At 34.1% G+C, this 21699-nt stretch overlaps 1 protein-coding gene across 4 annotated transcripts; it reads right to left on the bottom strand.

The window, feature by feature from the left end:
* Positions 1-16501: 16501 nt before the first annotated feature.
* On the bottom strand, positions 16502-19837 carry LOC107870940 (actin-related protein 6). Of its 4 annotated transcripts, XM_016717650.2 has the most exons (7): positions 19013-19837; positions 17629-17860; positions 17494-17557; positions 17220-17304; positions 17066-17116; positions 16919-16981; positions 16502-16846 (listed from the first exon to the last, which is right to left on the bottom strand). In XM_016717650.2, exons 1-7 carry the CDS (start codon positions 19702-19704, stop codon positions 16717-16719), a joined length of 1317 nt encoding a protein of 438 aa, XP_016573136.1. In that variant the 5' UTR covers positions 19705-19837; the 3' UTR covers positions 16502-16716. The 4 variants fall into 4 exon arrangements, 2 of the variants coding, with proteins under 2 accessions (XP_016573136.1, XP_016573137.1); XR_001674546.2 differs by lacking the exons at positions 16919-16981; positions 17066-17116 and having other exon boundaries at positions 17220-17387; positions 19013-19785; XM_016717651.2 differs by lacking the exons at positions 16919-16981; positions 17066-17116 and having other exon boundaries at positions 19013-19786.
* Between the last annotated feature and the right edge of the window lie 1862 nt (positions 19838-21699).

Below are 21699 nucleotides of genomic sequence, written 5' to 3'. Positions count from 1 at the left end.
TTAGTTGTGTATTAATGCAACATGGAAAGGTTATAGCATATGCCTCTAGACAGCTTAAGCCTAATGAGAAAAACTACCTTACTCATGAACTTGTGTTGGCAGTAATTATTTTTGGCTTAATGATTTGATGCTTTACCTCTATATGGTTCATGTTGATGTGTTCACTAATCTTAAGAGCCTTCAGTATATGTTCATTCAAAAGGATCTAAGTCTTTATCATAGGAGATAACTAAAGTTATTGAAATATTATGATATGAGTGTCTTGTACAATCCAGGTAAATCCAGTATTGTGGTTGACACTCTTGGTAGATTTTTTTGGCAAGTGTTGCTCATATTGAGGATAAGAAGAAAGGGTTAGTTCGTGATGTTCACCTTTTTGCTAGATTGGGAGTTTGGATGGTTGATTCAGTCAAAGATAGTATTTTTGTTTATAATGGTTTAGAATTCTCTTTGATAGCTGAGGTAAAAAATAAGATAGTGATCCTATTTTGCTTAAGTTGTAAGAAATGGTCTAGAGTCAAAAGTTTGAGGTTTTATCCCAAGAGGGAGATGGTGTTCTTCAATGTTAGGTCATACTATGTGTTTTAGATGTAGATGACTTGAGACAGGTGATAAGACATACTATGTGTTTTGGATGTAGATGACTTGAGACAGTAGATGCTAGCAAAATCTGATGGTTCTTAATATTCTATTCACCTAGGATTCACTAAGATGTACCATGATTTATGCTATGTCTATTGGTGGAACGCCATGAAGTTGGACATCAAAAATTTTATAGCTAAGTGTCTAAATTTCCAACATTTTAAGGTTGAGCACTAGAGACCTAGTGGTACACTTTAGGATATCAGTATTCCTATTAGAAGTAGGAACTGGTGAATATAAACTTCATAAGAGGGTTTCCTTATACTTATGGATAGTATGATTCTATTTGGATTATGATGGACCGAATGGCTAAGTTAACCCATTTCTTTCCAATTAACACTTCAAATTCAGCTAAGGATTATGTTAGACTTTACCTTAGGGAGTTGGTGAAATTACATGGAATATCCTTGACTATCATTTCAAATAGAGGTATTTAGTTTACCTCTCAGTTTTGGAAGATATTTTAGAAGAGTTTTGGTATCAAAGTTCATCTTAGTACAACATTCCACCCATATACAGATGGTTAGGCAAAAAGGATGATTCAGACCTTAGAAGACATATTAAGAGAGTATATGATCTACTTCAAGGAAAGTTGGGATGATCATTTTCCCTTGATTGAGTTTTCTTATAACAACAATTATCATTCTAGTATTTAGATGACCTTGTTTGAAGCACTTTATGGTAAGAGGTGTAGATCTCTTAGTGGATAGTTTAAAGTTGTTGAAGCTACATTGATAGGGATAAATTCAGTTCACGAGGCTATGGAGAAAGTCTAGATGAGTAGAAAAAGGATGAAAATAGCTCAAAGTCGTAAGAAATCATATGTAGATGTGAGAAGAAGGGAACTTGAGTTTGATATTGGTGACCTTGTCTACTAGAAAGTTTTACCCATAAAAAAGGTGAAGAGATTAGGTAATAAGGGAAAGCTCAGTCCCCGCTTATTGGTCCTTATAAGATTGTGGGTTATTTTAGCAATGTAGCCTATGAGTTAGAGTTGCCTATGGACTTAGCATCTTTGCGTCCAATATTTCATGTATCCATGTTAAAAAATACATTAATGATCTCCATCCATTTAACCCTTAGAGATCATGGGTGTGAAAGGTAGTCTTTCTTATGAAGAGTTCCTAATTGAGATCCTTGATCCACAGGTTCATAAGTTAAGGAATAAGGAGGTCCCTTTGGTAAAGGTTCTTTGGTAAAATTAGTTTATTGAGGAGATACTTGGGAAGAAGAGGTATATATGATGACCAAGTTCCCCCATTTTTCCTTCGAACTTAGTCCCAACTTGAGGTAATAGTTTCCCCTTAATTAATTAATTAATTAATTCTGCTTTATGTCACCTAACCATTCTCTTGTCATACCATGCATTCATGAGTTTGGTTCAACCTATGTTTCAGTTACAGGCTCAGTTATCATGTCAGTGTTAAGCTCTTCAAAAGTCAATAGTTGGATTGCAGCTCTTTTCTTAACATTTCAACTTAGTTGGTTTCTCTTTGGGGATGAATGACCCTAAGATGACAGATATTTAACACCTCAAAAATCCAATCTAAGATTAGAACCATGATTCAAGTTCATGTAAAATCCAACATCACGTTTTTGTTGTATAGGAAGTGATTTAGATATGTATTAAGGCCACAAGTAACTCATAGCTCTTGGTCAAGTCAAAACATTCATCATCGATTGATTCATAGAAGTATCTTTCTATGGTCAACTCTAAATGAGTATAACTTCTAGATTCTAAAGTATTTTTTTTATATCAAGACCCACCAAAGGATAGATATTTTAATTATATTTCCAACACATCCAGTTTTTCCTTAATCCAATATCATAGTAAAAGTTATAGCCATTTTAGTGAAGCATTATACAATAAAGAGAACCTAAGACCGTAGGTACGATCATGGTGAGGTTGTATGATTGTACAATACTCACATCTAATTGAAACAACCCCAAACATATGAAAGTTGACAATTATACCTTCCAACCATGAGAGAGAACCACGAACATGATTATAAACCACGATCTTAGGTATGATCGTGACTTCTAAAGTTGATTAGATTGGAACCTACAACCTATGAACTCAGGTACGATCATAGTTGTGTTCCATGATCATACCAAGGCTCGTATGGTGGATTTTATAGAGCTCACAATAAGCTCCCAACCAGAAAAACCACTCACAATCATAGATAGGTCCCACGATCGTGGGAAGGTCTCATTTATGCCGTCCAACAACTTCTTAATTACGAATTTAAAAGAGCATATCAGTCTTTTACTACTCTTTAACATCAAAACTATGTTATTTAAGCTATTTCAAGGCTAATTATTACATTAAATATTACCCTAAGTCCCTCATTACCCAAATTCATTCAATACTTATCCTCAAACAGAGAAAAGAAGCTATTATTTTTCCTTCTAGGGAAAACTAGGGTTCATTTCTTTTAAGCTCCAAGCTTAAATATTTCTTCAGGGATTTAATCTCTTGGTATGTAGGATTTCATCAATGGGTATCTGTTCACCCATTAAGTCCCAAAGTTAACTCAATTCCTCAGCTTAATTCCTTCCTTAAAGCTTAGGGTTCATGAATGTTGTGAATTTCTTGATATTCTAGTTTCTTGGTCTCATTGATTATGAACTCATGTATTAATATGAATTTTAGTATCTAGAACATGTTATAATTATAAACCCTAATTATATTGTAAAATTCGTGATGGTTGGACTTGATAAATTAGATTCCTTAAATTCACTCATTTATGAAATTGGCATAATAATTGCTTTCTTCAGAGATGGTGGGTTATGAACACCCAATGATCTAGGTTTTCATGCATACACTTTTGAGTATTATATTCTCCAACTTATATGTTTTGACTTTTAGATAATGCATTTGTTTTTAGTCTTCAGATTATTACCATTGTTGAGTATTTCGGTTATCACTGTCATTTAATTAGAAGTAATACTTAACAACGAGCAAATGCAGGGATGAAGGATCACCCACTATATAGGTTAATACCTTTAGTATAAGTCCCTAAGTACCAGAACTATAATTCCACCTTGAGTTCGAAAGTGTCACCCATTAGACCAGGCTTGATACCTTAGTCTTTTCGGATCTCCGTTTAATAAATCCAAGTCAGTCAGTGTTTGTACCCTTATCATGGTACCAAATACCCTTCTATATGGGGTTATAAATTGGACACCGGTTATCTCAAATTGGGGTATGTCGATTATTAATAGCTCCGAGAGTCCACAACTCATAACTCAGATTCAGATACTTGTATGATTGTGTATTCGGATATTTTAGTTTATAATACAATACATGTTATTACTAGGTCTTGCCTCAGTTTACCACGTTACATGCATTATATTCAGCCTATATAAGTTATTTCCTATATCATATAATTAGTACATTCAAAGTACCAATCACTGACTTTTTTTGCGCTATATTATCTCATAATGTAGGTTCTGATGCTTAATATTCGAATCATGCTTAATACGATCTCTTACTGTATCAGCAATAGCACATTGATGATTCTCATCATTTGAGGAATAGTATTAGAATTTTATTTTAATCTCAAATAGTTTTAGTTAGATGGGGGCTTACCCCAACAACTCGTCTTAGTAGAGGCTTTTAGACAGACAATAGATTTAATTTTTTTATGATGTTTAGTAATTTTCCCAATTTTATTTTAACATGCATATTTGATTTTGATTTTGGTATACCATTCAGTTTAGCTTCAACATAGTTTTATTTAGTTCTATACAGTATTCTTAATGTTATGCTAGCCGTGAGTTAACTTGGGGTCACTTGTGACTCTAAGCAACATGTTATGACTAGGGGATAATCTCGGTTCGTGACACCTTTTAATTTGTATACTATGTTTTTACTTGATTTAGTTCATCTTGATACTATACAAAAGGGAAATGATCCTTGTTAAAGGGTCCATACTTAAGATTCGACTTTTCAAGGTAGGTTATGGCTTAACTTTCTTTAGGACGAGATGGGTAGTTAAACTTTCATGTAATATATGATATGAGTTGGGGATTTTATCATGATTATTATATTTGTGATCATAATTTTATCATGTTGCCTTTGTGGGGGCTTATGTGAATATTATTTTTTCCTTAAGGGATTATTCTTATTATTGTGATGCCCAAGTAGGGGATTGAATTGATATAATTGTCCTTATTTTAGCATTTTCTTCTTTTATCATCATCATGATACTTGAGAAAGGGACTTGAATTTTTATTATTGATATTTTACATGACTATTTCATGATTTATTAAGATTTGAGCTTATTTTATACTATCATTTAGTTGATTAATCACATGATAATTATTGTAGTTATGAGCATACATCCTCATTTAATTCATCCTTATATATAAAATTAGTCCAATAGAGAAACACTAACTTTAAAGGTATATGAAACACGTTAAAACCCTTGACCAAGAGACATGTCGGAAAGGTTGATTGAGATATAAGATTGTGATAGTATACGTATTGCGAATCCCGCCATAGTTCTTTATCTTTAAAGCTTTCACTCAAACGGTCTATGTGAGGTGATATTGAGACCTTCCATTTTGGTCATTTCATTGCATTGCAACACTTACATTTTTTTTTATGTATTTGATATTATCTATTTAGCCATATTTATATATTTGTGTCTAGTCATTCGTATACTTCTATTATACTTGTAGAATTTTTAAGAGATAGTTTGAGACACTATTGAAACTTTTTTGTATACAAGTAGAAGTGTACTCATGGTAACCTTTAATTGTTTAGTTTTCTTCTTTGCCCGGTCAACCTATGATGCCTACTGAATACAAGTAGACATACTCACTTATACTTTTTGTAATATTTCAATATAGATTCCCATTCAAGTGTAACCCACATAGCATAAGTTCATGGAGGTAGCTTCAAAGTGCTGGTGAGATCCCCGATAGGAGCCTCTTCCCAGACATCATCTTATCTTTACTATATATTTATCTTATTATTCAGAGATAGAGTTATGTATTTCTGTACTCTTTATTAGTATTAGTGTTCTTTACTCATGACATTTAATTTTTGTATTGGAGTTGTATTTTGTTTCATTATGGTTATGGTTCTCTGTATATGTTTCCTAGATTTATTATAAAGTCTCATAATTTAGTTTTATTTATTTATTTATTTATTTTTTGCATCTTTATCTTATATGATATTGGGTTTACCTACCTAGGAATGGGGATGGGGTAGGTACCATCATGACCTTGATTTTTGGACTATGACAAATTTGGATAAGAGTGCTAGGCTCACTGTTCTTATGAGCAAAAGAGCAAGATGTATAATAGAGTACCACATTTCAATACATTAATGTTTGTATCTATTTTTGGGAGGCTATAGGATATTTTTTTGGAGAACTTCTCTAATTTGATTCCTTATCATGCATATTGTTTATGTCTAGTATTCTAAACTTATATTCCATGCTTTTCTATGTAGATAGTGAGAACAAGATCTAGAGTTGTTGAGTAATATGAGCCAACATTTACTGTTGCAACCCTATTTAGGGGGTAAGTAATGAATCACAATCGAAATAGAGGTAGAGACCAGGTGTGAGGAGCAACTCTAGCTAGAGGATGAACTAGAGTAGCCTCTCTTCAACCTAAGATTAATCATGATAAGGCGTCTTATTAGCGGACCCTTAGGTCTTTTTTGTTACTCTGATACTAGAGGATATATTGATTTGTCTTTTGGTTCATTTAGATGGTATTCCCTAGACAGGTATCCTACTAGGTACATCAGATAGTTCACAAACTACAATAGATATTCAACTGCCAAGGTAGGTTCCTACTATTCATTTCAGATCTCTGGGCATAACCAGATGTTGTAATGTCCCCACATGTTAAGACTCTACCTACTAGACTTGCTGTTCTACCTTATGCTCTTGGTTTTGAGATTTTTGTTAAGGAGTAGAAGTGATTCAAAAGATTAATTTAATTAGCCCCTCCCAAGTTTAGTGGTCCTATTGGTGAAGATGTTTATGAGTTTTTGGTTAATTATTAGGAAAATTTGCATAACCTTGGATTTCTTGAGTCCATGGTGTTTCTTAAACTACCTACCAGTTGATTGAAATGGCTAGGTAGTGATGGAGATCTCTTGTCAGTTGTAGACCAATAGGTTCCCCTCAATTGACATGGACCCAATTTTTTGAGATTTTTCTGGAGAGGTTTCTTCCCTATAGCTTAAGGGACTAGTTAAGAGACGAGTTCATTTGTTTAGGGATCCTTGAATATTCCCGAGTATGGGGCACACTTTCATACATTTTACAAACCTTCCACTGCTAGTATCTCCATGGACTTGAGAGGATCAGGAAGCTTGTTTAGAGTTTGAATAGTTATTATCAGTTGGCGACAACTCAGCTAGTGGTCTTGGGTAGTTATTTTTAGAGTATGGTGGATCATGCTAATTTGATTAAGATTATTCACTAGGATACTCATAGTGGTGGTTCTAAGAGGATGTTGACATGTCAATTTTAGTGGTCATCTATCTCAAAGTAGAGATTTCTCCAATTAGAGGTTCTCACTATTACCATGGTATATGTTAAGGTATTTTTGCAGAGTTCATGTGGTAGGTATATGGGTTTTGAGGATTTAGCTAGTCAGATATAGGGTCATATAGAATGAGGGTCTCATTATGGTTCATCGAGTTATGGAGGGTGTTTTGGTTATCCTAGGCCCTCTTGGTGTGATTCTTTTAGTAGAGGATGTTTTGTGTGTGATGAGCATGGCTACTTAGTGAGGAATTATCCTCGGTGTGTGACTGGTTCTTCCTAGTATGGTTCTCAGCTTTAGCTTTATTCAACTCTAGTGTTTTCAGTTAGAGGTGGTTCATAGGACAGTAGACGTGGTTTGAGAGGCAGCGGAGGTAGGTCTCAGGGATCTTGTGGTGGTAGATGAGGAGTCACTTAATTTGGTAGCAAATGTTATCAGTGCTATGATTTTGTTTGGAGACCTGAGGCAAAGGCCTTTGATGTAGTGATTGTAGGTACCATTCTAGGTTGCCATAATCCTACTTTAGTGTTGTTTGACCCTGGTCTACATTGTCTTATGTATTTGCATATTTTTCTACTGGTATTGATGCTATGCTTTAGTCCCTTGCCATTTTTGTTAGTGTTTCTACCCCTACTAGACAATTCTTTTGTGGTGGATCGAGTGTACTGATCATGTGAGGTTACCTTTTTGAGGCATGAGACTTTAATGGACTTGATTATCATTAACATGGTTGATTTTGATGTCGTTTTAGGTATGGATTGGTTGGCTTCTTATCATGTAATTTTGGATTTGTCACGACCCGATTTCGAAGGTCACGATGGCACCTACTGTAACTCACCAGTAGGTAAGCCAACCCATAGTCCAGAACTACTAGAAATAGACTACCAAGATAAATGATGGAAGAATGTAGAATAAATATAGTAAAAGACTAAAATACATAAGATAGTCCCAAAATCTGGTGGAATCAGTACAAGAGCTTCTTTTATAATAAAACTAAAAAATAATGCACTAAATGAATATACGGATAAAATCCATAATTGAATACAATATAGAGACTAGTCTAGTACATATGAGGGAGAATAGAAATGCTCCAAACGTTAGAAGCTCACCCTATGTCTTCAAAAAATAGTTGCTCCGCACGACGCACACAACAATGGTGAGAACTCGTACTATGATATGTAGGCTGTAAAGTGTAGTATGAGTACCAAACACGTGGTAATCAGTCGACAACTGCCGACTGAGATCCAATTCAAATATAATAGCATACAAGAAGAAATTTAAACTACACCCAAATATCCAACAAACTACACAGTAAAGCTACTAAGACCACAAGGATATACTGTCCTATTCATATACATGAAACTAACAAATAAGGTAAATGAGAAAATAAGGATAAACTATCCTATTCTAGCCATACTCAGAAAACTAAACACCATACCGTATATCACTGGCCATCATAAGAATAAAGAGTAGAAGAAGGATATATAACAATAAATGAGTCCAAGAAGTGGATATACAACATGAATAAAAGAAGGAAGGAAGGGATATACGGTAATACCATCATACAGATAGATAGACACACACACACACACACACATATATATATATACAAAGAGAACTTAAAGGTACAACCTAAGTAATCACACTAGCATCTTAAGGCCTTGTAATCAAAGTGGGAACTAGTGTTAACATAAATAGGGTCCAAAGCCATAATACCTAACCATTGGATAATCATGCGTAACAAAATAACCGTAGGATAAAAGAATCAAAAACATACCTCAAATCTAAATACCAGTCCAATAAATAGCCTGTTATGAACTTATCACGATAATAATATCAACATAAAGTAACTATCTATCCCCCTCCTCAAGAAAAAAAAAGAAAAAACTAATCGGGCCTTTCCTAAACAACCGTCGACATAGGCTCGGAAGGTGCAACTAACATTCAACAAAAAACAATCAGAGACTACCTATACAACCTATCATAAGACTGATAGATAGAAGTATCACATAATATGCTATAAGCAGCACTCATGCCTATACCTATGCAACCCCTTATAAGGCTGATAGATATCGGGCAAACTGATGATAGGCAATGCACATGCAAGAATAATTCCAAGTAGATCCATAATACCATAACCGATCTAAGTATTATAAAGTAACCTAGTGTATACACTTCATCTAGCTCAAAAGCTCGCAAAGCCATAACCTACGACAACCTTTCTTCTTCGATAGAACAACTCACGAATGAAGGGCCCTTAGGGGGTCGGGAGTACCCATATACACCGACCTGGACCCGATCTAGGATTTTCAATAACCATCATCATAATTAATCCACTCTATCAAGTACCATATATATATATATATATATATATATGCATATAAAATGCATGAACTAGAACCGTGGCTAAAAGAGTATAAGTCTATAAATCCATCGTCCAGGGTAAACTCTAGGACTAAATTCTTATAAAGGTGTGGAAATGGTCGAAATATCTCTCTCGACATAGGTAAATTGTCTCGACCCGATTTATGAGACGTGATGCACCTAATTTATCCGACTAGTAGATAAGTCAAACCCTAGCTTGGAGCTATTCGTAATAGGCTAACTTTGGGGAAATACCCCAAAAGGGCCAAATAGGTAATTCAATGCATAAATAAGCAATGCAATAGAAATAGTCTACGGGTAGCCATAATATAGAAGACCATCCCACGAACTGGTAGAGCTAGTACATGAGCTATTATAAATACAACCCATGTTTACAACGGTTAATACAATCCTGTCTCAAAACTGAAAACTAAACATAGATAGATAGAAGAAAATGGGTAAACTCTGACTCCAAGAGCTTACCCTATCTCTGGGATCTAACACAACATGATCCTCGAATCAATGGAGGCAACTAGTACTCGGATCTGCACCAAAAAGATACACAAATGTAGTATGAGTACGAAAAACATGGGTACTCAGTAGGCATCATTGCTGAGTGAGCTAAATCACAATATAAGTACGATAAAATGTAAGATAATATAACTAAGTCGAGGTACAGACAAACCTGAATCAACTCCAACATCGATGTACATAAATAAGTAAATAACTGAAATAATAACACAACATAAGGGATCAAACACATGCGATTATAGCTATAAAATTGGACCCCATAAGCCAATAAGTGTGAAAAAGTAAATAGCAGGCCCCCCATAGGCCCGGCGAGTACACACAAAGATACTATAACCCAAACCGCTATCATTTAGCAACTCTTAAGGTACAACAGAAATCTATCGATATCATTCCACATTACAATAATTTTCACTTTCGAACTTAAACTGGTGGCCATATTGTCACGACCCAATTTACGAGTCGTGATGACACCTACTAAGTCTTGCTAGTAGGTAAGCCAAACTATAATCCAGAGCTAATACAATGGGTTAATTCAGTAGAAAATGCCCATCATAGGCAAAATTCAAGAACACAATATATAATTAAACAAAGTATTCTAGATAGATAAAATCAATCAATACAAGATACCAATCCCATGACCTGGTAGAGCCAGTACACTAGAATCTAATAGTATTAATACAACTCAAAAGTCTAGACTAGTCAATACATCTAAGTTGAAACAAAAGAATAAATAATAAAGATAGAGGGAAATGTGCGATTCGAACTCGAAGGGCATACCCTATCTTCAGAAATCAATCACCATACGAACATCAATCAACAATGGAAACTAGCACTTGGATCTGCACCAAAAAGATACAGAAGTGTAGTATGGGTACAAAAACAATGGGTACTCAGTAGTAATCATTGACCGACTAGGATAAATCATGATATAAGTATGATAAAATACAAGATAACATCAACTAAGTCAAGGTATAGAAACAAACCTGAATTATCTCCAACATCGCTGTACATCATAAGTAAATAACCAGAGTAAGAACATAACATAATATGATATCACACAAGAAAACACAAACTACAAAATTGGCTCCTACGTGTCAATTGGTGCAAGAAGTAAAGAACTCGGCACAACATCCCATACGACTAGAGAGTACAGTCAAGAGAAGAATAATCTAAGTGTGCATCATTTACAACAATCCATCATCATCATTTAACCATCGTTCCACAATTCCCGTCATTCAGCATTATTCCATCGCTTAGCAATTCGCTAACATTCCATAATTCACAAATTTTCAATTAGCCACCAATCATCCACTAAGGCCATTTTTCACTAGTCATTCCTTACCAATTATACTCGAACCAGTAATATATATAGTTAATTCCTATAATTGAACTGGTTGTAATATAATCAATACTCGAAATTAAATCGATTACTTTATAAGAAACACCTGGAATTGAATCAGTCGTGATATAATCATCATCATAGTTATATCATCAATAGCAGGACCAATCGCATGATCAATAAGTTTCAATCCTTATATTTACCAACATAACCATCAAGTATTAAAATTCATCACTATTACCCCAATACACATTCCAACAAACTCAAATAGTGTGAAGGTTCACCAAAGCTGACATGTATCATAGCCTAAAGTGGGTTAGAATCCACTTCTAATCCTTGAGTTTCATTTTTAGATAAATTTCTACCTGAAGTAGGCTTAAGGTGTCTAAATCCATTTTTATATGTCAAACAAGCCTTAATTAGGCCCAAGGTAGAGATTCCACTCAAGAACTTTAGAAGTTAAAAGAAAACTAAGGCAACCTTCATTAGAATAAGTAACTAAGGCCAAACTTACCCTAAGAATGATTAATTAGAGCATTTTACTAAATTTAGAGAAAATTAAGGCATTGTAATGCTAAACACGAGTAATTGTAATGCTAAACATGAGTAATGAAGTCTAATACACTAAAGTTCAAAGAAATAAGCTACGTATTTTAATTCTACAATTTCAATTTATCCTAAATAATCCAACTAAACCCAAGTCTTGCATTCAATAAATCCAACACCTAAACCCATCCCAAATCCAACACAATATCATATGAATACTATGACATAGCTTAATCTAATATGGGATAAACCTAGCCTACCTCGACATCGAAGAAAGCTCAACGAACTGCTACACCTTCACTTTTCCCTTTCGAGAATCCTTCTCAAGATGCCAAGCTATCAAAACCACTTTCCACTCATCAATACTAGAATAACGATACCTATATTGCACCATTGTGCTTCGGGTCAAATAACAACATCAAAAATCTTTTATGGGTCCCACTTACGAAAATCATATTTTCGAGACCAACCCAACATTCATACATGATCAGGAATCATAACCCTCAAGAATGGATGAAATTCAAGCTAATTTGGGGCTAAAATCAAGACTCAAGCTATTGGGCTTTTGAGCAAGAAATCAACAAAATTCACCAAAAAAAGGGTGAAATCTTACCTTAAATCGAAAGATAATCACGAAAATAAATTTCACTCTAGCTTCCTAAGCTCCCACAAGATTTAATTTTAAGATCTGACACTCTCTAGGATTTTGCTCCCAAGAGGCAAGATGGAAAATGAGCTAAAACCGTGGAAAAGGTTGCTCTATACACCCATTCCAGGTGCTCGGGTCCCGGTATCGCTGACCCACAACATACAATTGTATCATCTTGGCGACTGCACAAGCATTCGCGATCGCCACCACCTCACCGTTATTGCATTACTTTACTTGCCAAGGGTACCGCAATCACAACCTTTGGTTGGCGATGGCCGACAGACCAGATAATAGTTGAAACTTGCAAGATTTTAGAGTTTTCGTCATGCCCTCAGGTTTATACGGAATCTCGTATACACAAACAAACTATATAACCATACTAAATTCAATATTCCAGACTCAATGGTGTAATCAGATTTTCCATCCGAGGTCATTTCGACCAACTGTGAGTCCCACACCCGAATTTCTAATTTCTCCAACTTTCGACTAATAGATCAAAATGCGCTCAGGTGCATTGAGACCCAAACCAGTTAGGCCATAGTTTATAGACTTAAACTCAACATCTTATTATCATACTGCAGTAAAATTCATACTGATTTCTTAACTTCTCGATGTGATAGGACTTAAATCTACTATTTTACCCTCAATCAATGGCCATAACCCAAAATTTAAAAAGACTTACCTTGTAACCTTAAAAATTACCATCACTTAATTACTATATACATAAATTAATAAATACAAATGTCAAACAAATTCATAAAGTTAGACGGTCAGGTGAAACTGCCTTGTGGATCTACTTTAATCGTAGACTTTTCTTTCACAAAATCTAACAATTAGTACGCTGGCAACACCTCAAAGACATAGCTTACACCATATAACAGTTTTCCCCATTAACCAGCTTTGCCATAGTCCCAAATTCCCTCAAGCATTTCTTTTTTGAAAAAAATAACATACATTCCACCCTTTTAGAGCTAAGTACTTTCTATTTCAACATTTTAAAATATTATGAAAAATCTTCAATTTAGTTCGTTCACATAGAGACATCATATTCTTTCGAATACCTCAATTAATTTTACACTGATACATCACATTCTTCTTAATTTATTACATTCTTTTTGATACATCACTTAACTTTCCATGGATCCATCACATTTCATACAGATACATCACATTTTTTTGAATATATAAGTTAATTTTACACGAATACATAACATTCTTCTTGATGGATCACTTAATTTTAATGCATACATCACATTTTTTTGTTATGTATCCGTGAATTTTAGAGAGTGAAAGAAAAATATGAGATGGAATGTAATAAATAAAGGGGTTGGGATTTTATGCCCAACTATTAAGGTTTCTCTATTTTGCTTTAGGCCAAAATTGTGCTCCTTGCTCTGATATCTAGGCACAAACTCTACCAAAGAACTTCAAGCTAGATCTGTGTTCAAGGAGTAGAAAAGAAAAACATAAAGCTAGATGTTTGTATATTAATATAAAAGTATACAATTACAACTGTGGATAATATTAAAACAAAATTACCTAGCAGCCAAGAAAAAAAAAATATAGGATGTCGAACTATAGAGTATAGTCTTGTCTTGATATATAGATAAGATGAAATGATGAATTTGTGTTGATAACGTGTTATATAATAAAATCAAAAGAGAATGATATATAGATAAGATGAAATGATGAATTTGTGTTAATAACGTGTTATATAATAAAACTAAAAGAGAATAGTATAAGTAAAGAAAGTAGAGATAGGAGAAGAGAGCTTACAAGATATTAGAGACAAGAGGAGAGTTTTGTTATTGTTCCAAATGTTCAAGTGTTTCAAGTATAGGCCATACAAACCGTTTTACTTCTATTGATAGTATTACATAGAGAGTAATTAACTTAAAGGATTTTAACATGACATTAAACATGAAGATTATTGAAGAATTTAAAGGATGTAAGAGTTAGATCCATAATGATGAGGATTAACTTAAATTATGGGGAATAACTTACATTACGTCATAATTTTGTACCCACACAAATATCATGAAAAATTTTATTTCAAGTATTGTGTTCAATCAAACACGTGACAATGAAACGCGAGTAAAAACAAAATTGCATATCATTAATGTATTAAGGCTTTGTAACAGAGCCTCTGTTAATCCGTCCAAACATTTTTCAAAATTAAACGATTGCCATGTACAATCTCGTATTTACTCAAAATAAGTTCTCACAAATAGCTTCAGTGTTATAGACTGGAAGAAAGCTATTTGGTCATGTTAACCAATCACCCAAATCAGTTTCATTTTGTTTGTAGTTTCCACCATATCTGTTTGCGTGATTCAAAAAATACCCTGGTCCATTTGATCCAATCACCATTGTCCAACGAAGTCAAACAAAAAATCACCAAAGCAGTTCCACGAGTCTAGATCAACGCATCACACTGCCAATCATATATAAAACTTCATCTTGTCCTTAACAAGTTACGACCCAACACCCCACTACTATCAAGGATAAGCACCGTGAGAAAAGAGAAACAGGATTGGCATTGAAGATGCCAATTGTTAGGGTTTTTGCCCTGATTTTCTTACTATATTTAAGTTTTACTTTTTCTAAAAAGGAAAATATAAGTTATCATAATTACTTTTACTTTTCCTGAAAGAAAAAATATAATTCTTTTCCATATTTAGCTAACCTCTTTCTTGGAGGAAAGGTTTTAGATATTAAATAGAAGACCCCTTCTCATACCATAACACAATACACAATAGCATCCATAATATACTTCTCATACCATAACACAATACACAATAGCATCCATAATATAGTACTTAAAAGAGTCTTTGTTTAGGGGAAAATTTCTCCCAATAAGTTTTAGTTTTAGAATTTTTAATTTTATTTTTAACATGTAGGCCGTTTGGTCAAACCATATTCAATAACGTATTTTTAGTTTAATTTTTCATGTGTCGTCTGATTTATCGTCTTATGATTTGCAAACTAAAAGTTTTCGCATGACGCACTCTCGATTTCGAACCCAACAAGTGGTATCAGAGCCTATGGTTCAATGATCCGATGGCTCACATTGAGGACATGTTGAGAACAAAGTTGCAACAAATTTGATGATAATAAAGATATATGCCTTAAAAAGTTACATGTGGAGAAAAATTTCAAACAAATGTTCAATAATCTTGCTGCTAATCCATCTTTAAAATCAAAATCAATTTTCAACCCATACTTGCTTTAATGCTTGGACTCCTTTCAACTCATGAATTTATTTTTAACGCATGAACCCCACTCTTAACCTGTGCTCACTTTCAATGCACAAGGCTTCACTTTCAATCTTATCAACCTGTGCTTCTACTTTTAATGCATAGGGCTCCAATTTTAACCCATATTAATTTTTAATCAAGATAAGCAGTAGTGATATATGAAGAATATATATGAAGAACGAAAATCATGCACAAAAAGAAGAAGATCAAGAATATTTTTAAAAAAATCAAACCAAAAAGAAGAAATTTGTTAAAATTTTTACCCCGATTTTCTTACTATATTTAAGTTTTACTTTTTCTTAGAAAGAAAATAAAAATTACCATAATTACTTTTACTTCTCCTGAAAAAAAAAATATAATTCTTTTTCATATTTGGTTAACTCTTTCTTACAGGAAAGATTTTGAACACCCCCACAATGTAGTACTTAAAAGAGTCTTTGTTTAGAGAGAGATTTTTTCCAATAAATTTTAGGATTTTCAATTTTATTTTTAACATGTAGGCCGTTTGACCAAACCATATCCAATAACATATTTTTAGTTTAATTTTAATGAGTCGTCAGATTTATCATCTTATGGTTTGCAAACTAAAAGTTTCCGCATGACGCCCTCTCGATTTCGAACCAACATCAATAACATTCCATTGCAGTTAAGTTAGACTTCAACCAAGGTGGCCTGCAATATATAAAAGAAATTGACCAGAAAAAGAATCATATCCAAACAAATCCATACTTTTTACTGGAAAAAGACACCCATATTTGGCTCATTTGCAACCGCACAGGCCGGCGATCATCCTAATTTCTCCTCTCCATAACACTAACGAAGAACATGGTTAGAATTATAAACATCAACATTATCATCAGAATAAAGAAAAGTTAGTGGAAGAATCTCTTTCGACATCTTGCTGATCCCAGCTCCTCATATTCACCTTTTGTGACACACATTGCATCGAAGTCAGGACTTGATGCCAAGAGTGATCCTCCACGCCAAACACCTAGAATAGGACTGCAAAAAACAACAAAAGTTAGAGAAGTAGAAACAGTTTCGAACAATTTCTTCAAAAGGACCATATATTACTCTTCTTGAGTCGTAATCTTTAAACGATATTTATCTGGGACAAGAGGCCGAAGGTCCATTTCTCTGCATTTAGATGAATTTTCAAGGTATAAGCAAATAGAACATCCAAATTTTCTAAAGCAATATGTAACAGAGGCTGAATCTTACAGTCTTTTGGCAAAATGAGGAAATAGAGTACTGCCACCCGTCAGAATGATACTTCCACATCCAAATTCAATACATTGACATCAGAAAAAGTAAGGTAAGCATAAAATAATATAAGTAGATAAGCTTTTGGGATGTTCTAAGTCTGATGCACTACCTCTCATAGAGAACAGGGTGAAGATGAGGATGGCAGGAACTGATAGCTTGAAGAATGCACTCTGCAAGTCCAGCCTGATTCAGTCCTGTAAGCCACCACTAACTGAGATGCTGACAACCAAATTCATACTTAGGAATAAACCAATTCGTCGGACAATACTTCCAGACGCTGTAATTCACATGAAAGGGAAACAAATATTCTGAATAATTGAAGCAGATTCTTCAATTAAACACAAGAAACTGAATAGAAGATAAAGATACGTCTTGATACGGACCCAAGTCAGCTGGACGAAACATCATCTCTGGGACGAGGAACCGCTCATTTGTCAAGCCAAATTCCTGTTCATACCAATAAATTAGAATATAAACGAAGAGGAGGGGAGCAACTAATTAGGGCTGGGAAAGAGTACATTTTTTGTTAAATCAATTCTTGATCCATTGCTTCTGTTCCTGTCCTCGGAATGGTCAGTGTTCCCGAGCTGAACCATATCATTTTGCTCTCCTGCTACTTGCCGCGGACATTTATCGTACAAAGACAGATATCTCTTTGGTTCTTCGGGGTCTTTTAGAAAACCCTTAGTATGTGTAATACCATCAGGAAGCACATACATGCACCTAAATAAGTTGTCCTTTCCCAGTTTCCTGGGAAAATGATGCAGTAGTTATAAACAAGGGTGAAGGGAGATCCCAACACAATTAGGACACAAAGATCATCTGACTTTGATGTGGATATTCTGCTGGCTTAATTTAAGTTTTAAGTCGTTTTAGGTTCAGAAATTGGCTCCAACATCATGGCATTGAAAGATCCTGATTCTACATTGGTTTCAGAAGGGCCAAAAGTCTGATATTATGTGATGTTGTTTGACTTGGCACAGAGTTTAATAAAGAAATTTTTTTGAAACTTGTTGTCTAATAACATCAAAATATGTAGATCTATGCACTTAGAAGATTTTTCTGGGCATTAAAATAGACAGTATTTTAGTTTAACAGAATTTTTCTTTCAAATAGATTTTCTATGTTAGTAATTTCCTAGTTTTCCTTAATATCTTGTAGTAGGATTCTCTATTTAAAGAGACAGAAGGAATAAAAGAAAAGAAGAATGTATATCAAAATAACAAGAGATCTGGGACTCTCTCTCTAACGAGTCCTAAGGTTTTAGGCTCCCTTTTAATGAGCTTATTTGCTTATCAAAAGTCGCTGAATAAGAACAAGGAGAAAGGATCTATTAAACACATACTTCTCAGAAAATCACCCTGTGATTGATCCATAGTGGTCCTACCAGTAAATGAACCATCCTACGATCATGCCCCATCCTTTCAACTAGTTATTTAAGTAAAATAACAGCAAACAGCCTCCCACCCCCACCCCCCACCCCACAAATAAGGTGCATTTAACCTCTAAAGTGTAAAGCAGACTGTGGGGTTCTTGAAGTCAATTAATTTGGCATTTCCTTGTAGGCATTGCATAAACTTCGACATCCACAGGATTTGTCATAACGAGAACAACCTTAAAAAATAATAGAGATGACAGAATGATAAGCTAAATTGCTAAGAGAGCTTTAAAGAAAGATATCTTAGTCATTCGAAATATAAAACTAATAGTTTAGTGAAAATTAATCACTATCTGAAATAGAAAGTAGAAACTTACACTTGAATTAGATATTTAAAAAGATTGGTATACTTGATTGACATGATTCTTACTTCATATGTATGTTACAATTTTTCTCTCTACTAGACTATTTTATTTTCAAAAATGGGGGCAGTTTTCTACACAAAAAATTGAAAAGAGTTATACCTAGCAATCTGCAAGTCCCTGGGAACATCCAAAGAGACAAAGCAAAGTTCCTCCTTAACATCGTCCATAAGGAAACTTTCATCCATCAAGTTAACACTTCTATAACTGACCAACTCTTTCAAGTAATTACTCAAAGCTTTGCCACCAAGATCAAGCCTTTTGACAGCATAATTCAATGTAAAATTCTGAAAGACTGGGGAAGCATGAGTAAACGAAAATCCACAGTCCACAACTAAGCTACTCTGGGCTTTTGAGACAAGACCATAAGGGCGACGAGATGCCTCATAAAGATGGACCAAAGAGGGGGAATCGGATACATAAAGGGCCTTAAAGTTAAAGTCTTCAAAGACAATTTCGTCAAGTGACCGCTGTATTGAAGGGAGATTGAAAAGGGGTTCAGTGAGAAGGAGCGAGGACTGTGACGGAGTGATTTTCAGAAGATTTGAGAAGATGTGATACCAAAGGGAAGATTGGAGATCGGGGTTTACAAGGTAACCGCGGTCGAAAGGGCGGCGGACGGTGGCCGAAGTGAGGTCGACGTCAGGAGAAAGAAGCTGGTCAGCCATAAGCCATTTCTTTGAAGAAAGTGGACGGCCCATGCTGTTGGGTACAATAGCTGTTGGGTCTCTTTCACCGCCGATACCAGCTTTAATTAGACCGGCTCCGTTGTCCAACACTACAACGTTCGACATTTCCGATTCCCGTTCCGATTGTACAGACTAGGAAACCACACTCCCTCCTAACCTATAGCAAATAATTTCAATATTTATAGTTGCAACACAATATTTAAGATATTTGTGTAGGCAGAGAAAATTGAATAACAGGGTCTATCTTGAGGGTAAATTAAAATTTTTAAAAAATTAATATGGATAGAAGAACCTTAGAAAATTTAGAAAAAAGTACATGTGATAGTTTATATAATTTAAAAAACTTACTACGAGAAGAACAACACAAGATAATAAATAACATTGAAAATCTAGAATTAGATATACATTACAGTACAGATAGGATACCCAGAATTGAGATACCGGACTTCTACGCAAATAAACGACTTATTGGACTACCGCAAGAGCAATTAAAAAAGGATTTATTTCAGACGGACGGTAATTTACAATCTCTAGCTAAATGACCTATCTTTCCACAATTATAACAAGTACATTCTTTTATAGATTTCTATGTTACACTTGTATTTTAATTAATTACTAACTAATGGAAAGTGCCTGTGAATTAGTTCCAAGAAAGCGGCCGTTCACGTCAGGAATAGAGGTCGGGGTGGAAGTACAAACAAAAGGAGAGAGAAAAAGTCGAAAAGAAATATGCGGAGTTAGAGGCAGAGGGACTTGTACTTGGCTAACCGTCAGAGGAATGGTAAGTAGACATCAAGACATTACTTTTAATATAATACAAAATAAAATTTTGAATTAGACTAATTAAAAATCTCAACTAATCAAACTGAGTTAATACATAAAAAATATTCATTATTTAGAGCGGATAACATTATTAGATACAGATTAAAAATTAAAAGATACGTACATATGTTTTAAGCTGACGAATGAAACTGATGAAATTATTATGCTTGAAAACCTAGGGGGCAAGTTGGTGGAGGCTTTATGAGAATTTTTAACCATAATTTTTTTTTTCTATTCTAAGAAATCATTGCAATGAAAATATCTACTTTAGCACCTGGTATCAAGAAAATATTACGAAAAGAAATACAACAGTGAAGAAAACATGTATATTAGTAATGAAAGCAATAAATAATATTCAGAGAAATAATGCACGAAATAATGTGGTAACTAAAATACACTATATAATAGACGGTAATAGACATCAAAAGCAAGAAAATACATGTATGAGTCTAAAATTACGACAGACACAATGCTCTTGGACTTCTACCAACCTAAACATATCAAAAAACAAGTCAAAGCATAACTATCCCTTAACCTTCTACCCTAAACTGTGACCTCCACACCCTCCTATCTAATGCACTTGTATAAAAAGAATCACAAAATTCTTAAAACAAATATACTATGGGCATGCAACATAAGAACTAAATTGTACATTAAAGTTACGACATTAAAAAAATATGATTCATAAATCAAAAAATATTTAACCTTCTTCTCTAATCCATGACCTCCATACCCTCCTATCTAATCCACCTGTATAGAAAAAATCACAGATATTTTAAATATAAATATACACAGACATGCAATAATAGTAAAGCTAAATTGCACATAAAAGTTACGATGATATGATTCATAAAGCACAACTTTCTATTAACCTTTTATCCCAATTTGTGGCCTCCATACCCTCCTATCTAATGCCACTATATAAAAAACAATCACATATTTCTTAAAACTAATATACTACGGACATGCAACAACATAAAAATTAAATTGCACACTAAAGCTATATGATTCATAAACCAAAAAGAATTAATCTTCTATCCTAATTTGTGTCATTCATACCCTCTTATTTAATTGTCATAATCCGAAACTATCCAATGATCGTAACACGGTATTTAGAACCATAAGTGATCCCAAACTAACCTATGAACTGGCATGATTCTTGAGTATCTGAACTAAAGTACATATATAAGCTAATTTTACTGAATGAAAGCATAATCATGAGAAAATATGAATACGTGTGATACTATAAAAGTTTACAACATGATAAATTTGAAGGAA

This window comes from Capsicum annuum, chromosome 5 (genome assembly GCF_002878395.1).
Source record: "Capsicum annuum cultivar UCD-10X-F1 chromosome 5, UCD10Xv1.1, whole genome shotgun sequence".
NCBI lineage: Eukaryota > Viridiplantae > Streptophyta > Magnoliopsida > Solanales > Solanaceae > Capsicum > Capsicum annuum.
The sequence above is the reverse complement of the archived record's forward strand: the minus strand, read 5'-3'. Positions and strand labels throughout refer to the sequence as shown.

Bases quoted from the DNA above. Each gene is read 5' to 3' on its own strand.
- LOC107870940 (XM_016717650.2), bottom strand. From the start codon at position 19,704: ATGTCGAACGTTGTAGTGTTGGACAACGGAGCCGGTCTAATTAAAGCT. The intron at 17,861-19,012 runs GTATAACTCTTT...TCATTTTCCCAG, and splicing joins AGGGACTTGCAGATTGCTAG to GAAACTGGGAAAGGACAACT. The intron at 17,558-17,628 runs GTACTCTTTCCC...TGGTATGAACAG, and splicing joins GAATTGATTTAACAAAAAAT to GAATTTGGCTTGACAAATGA.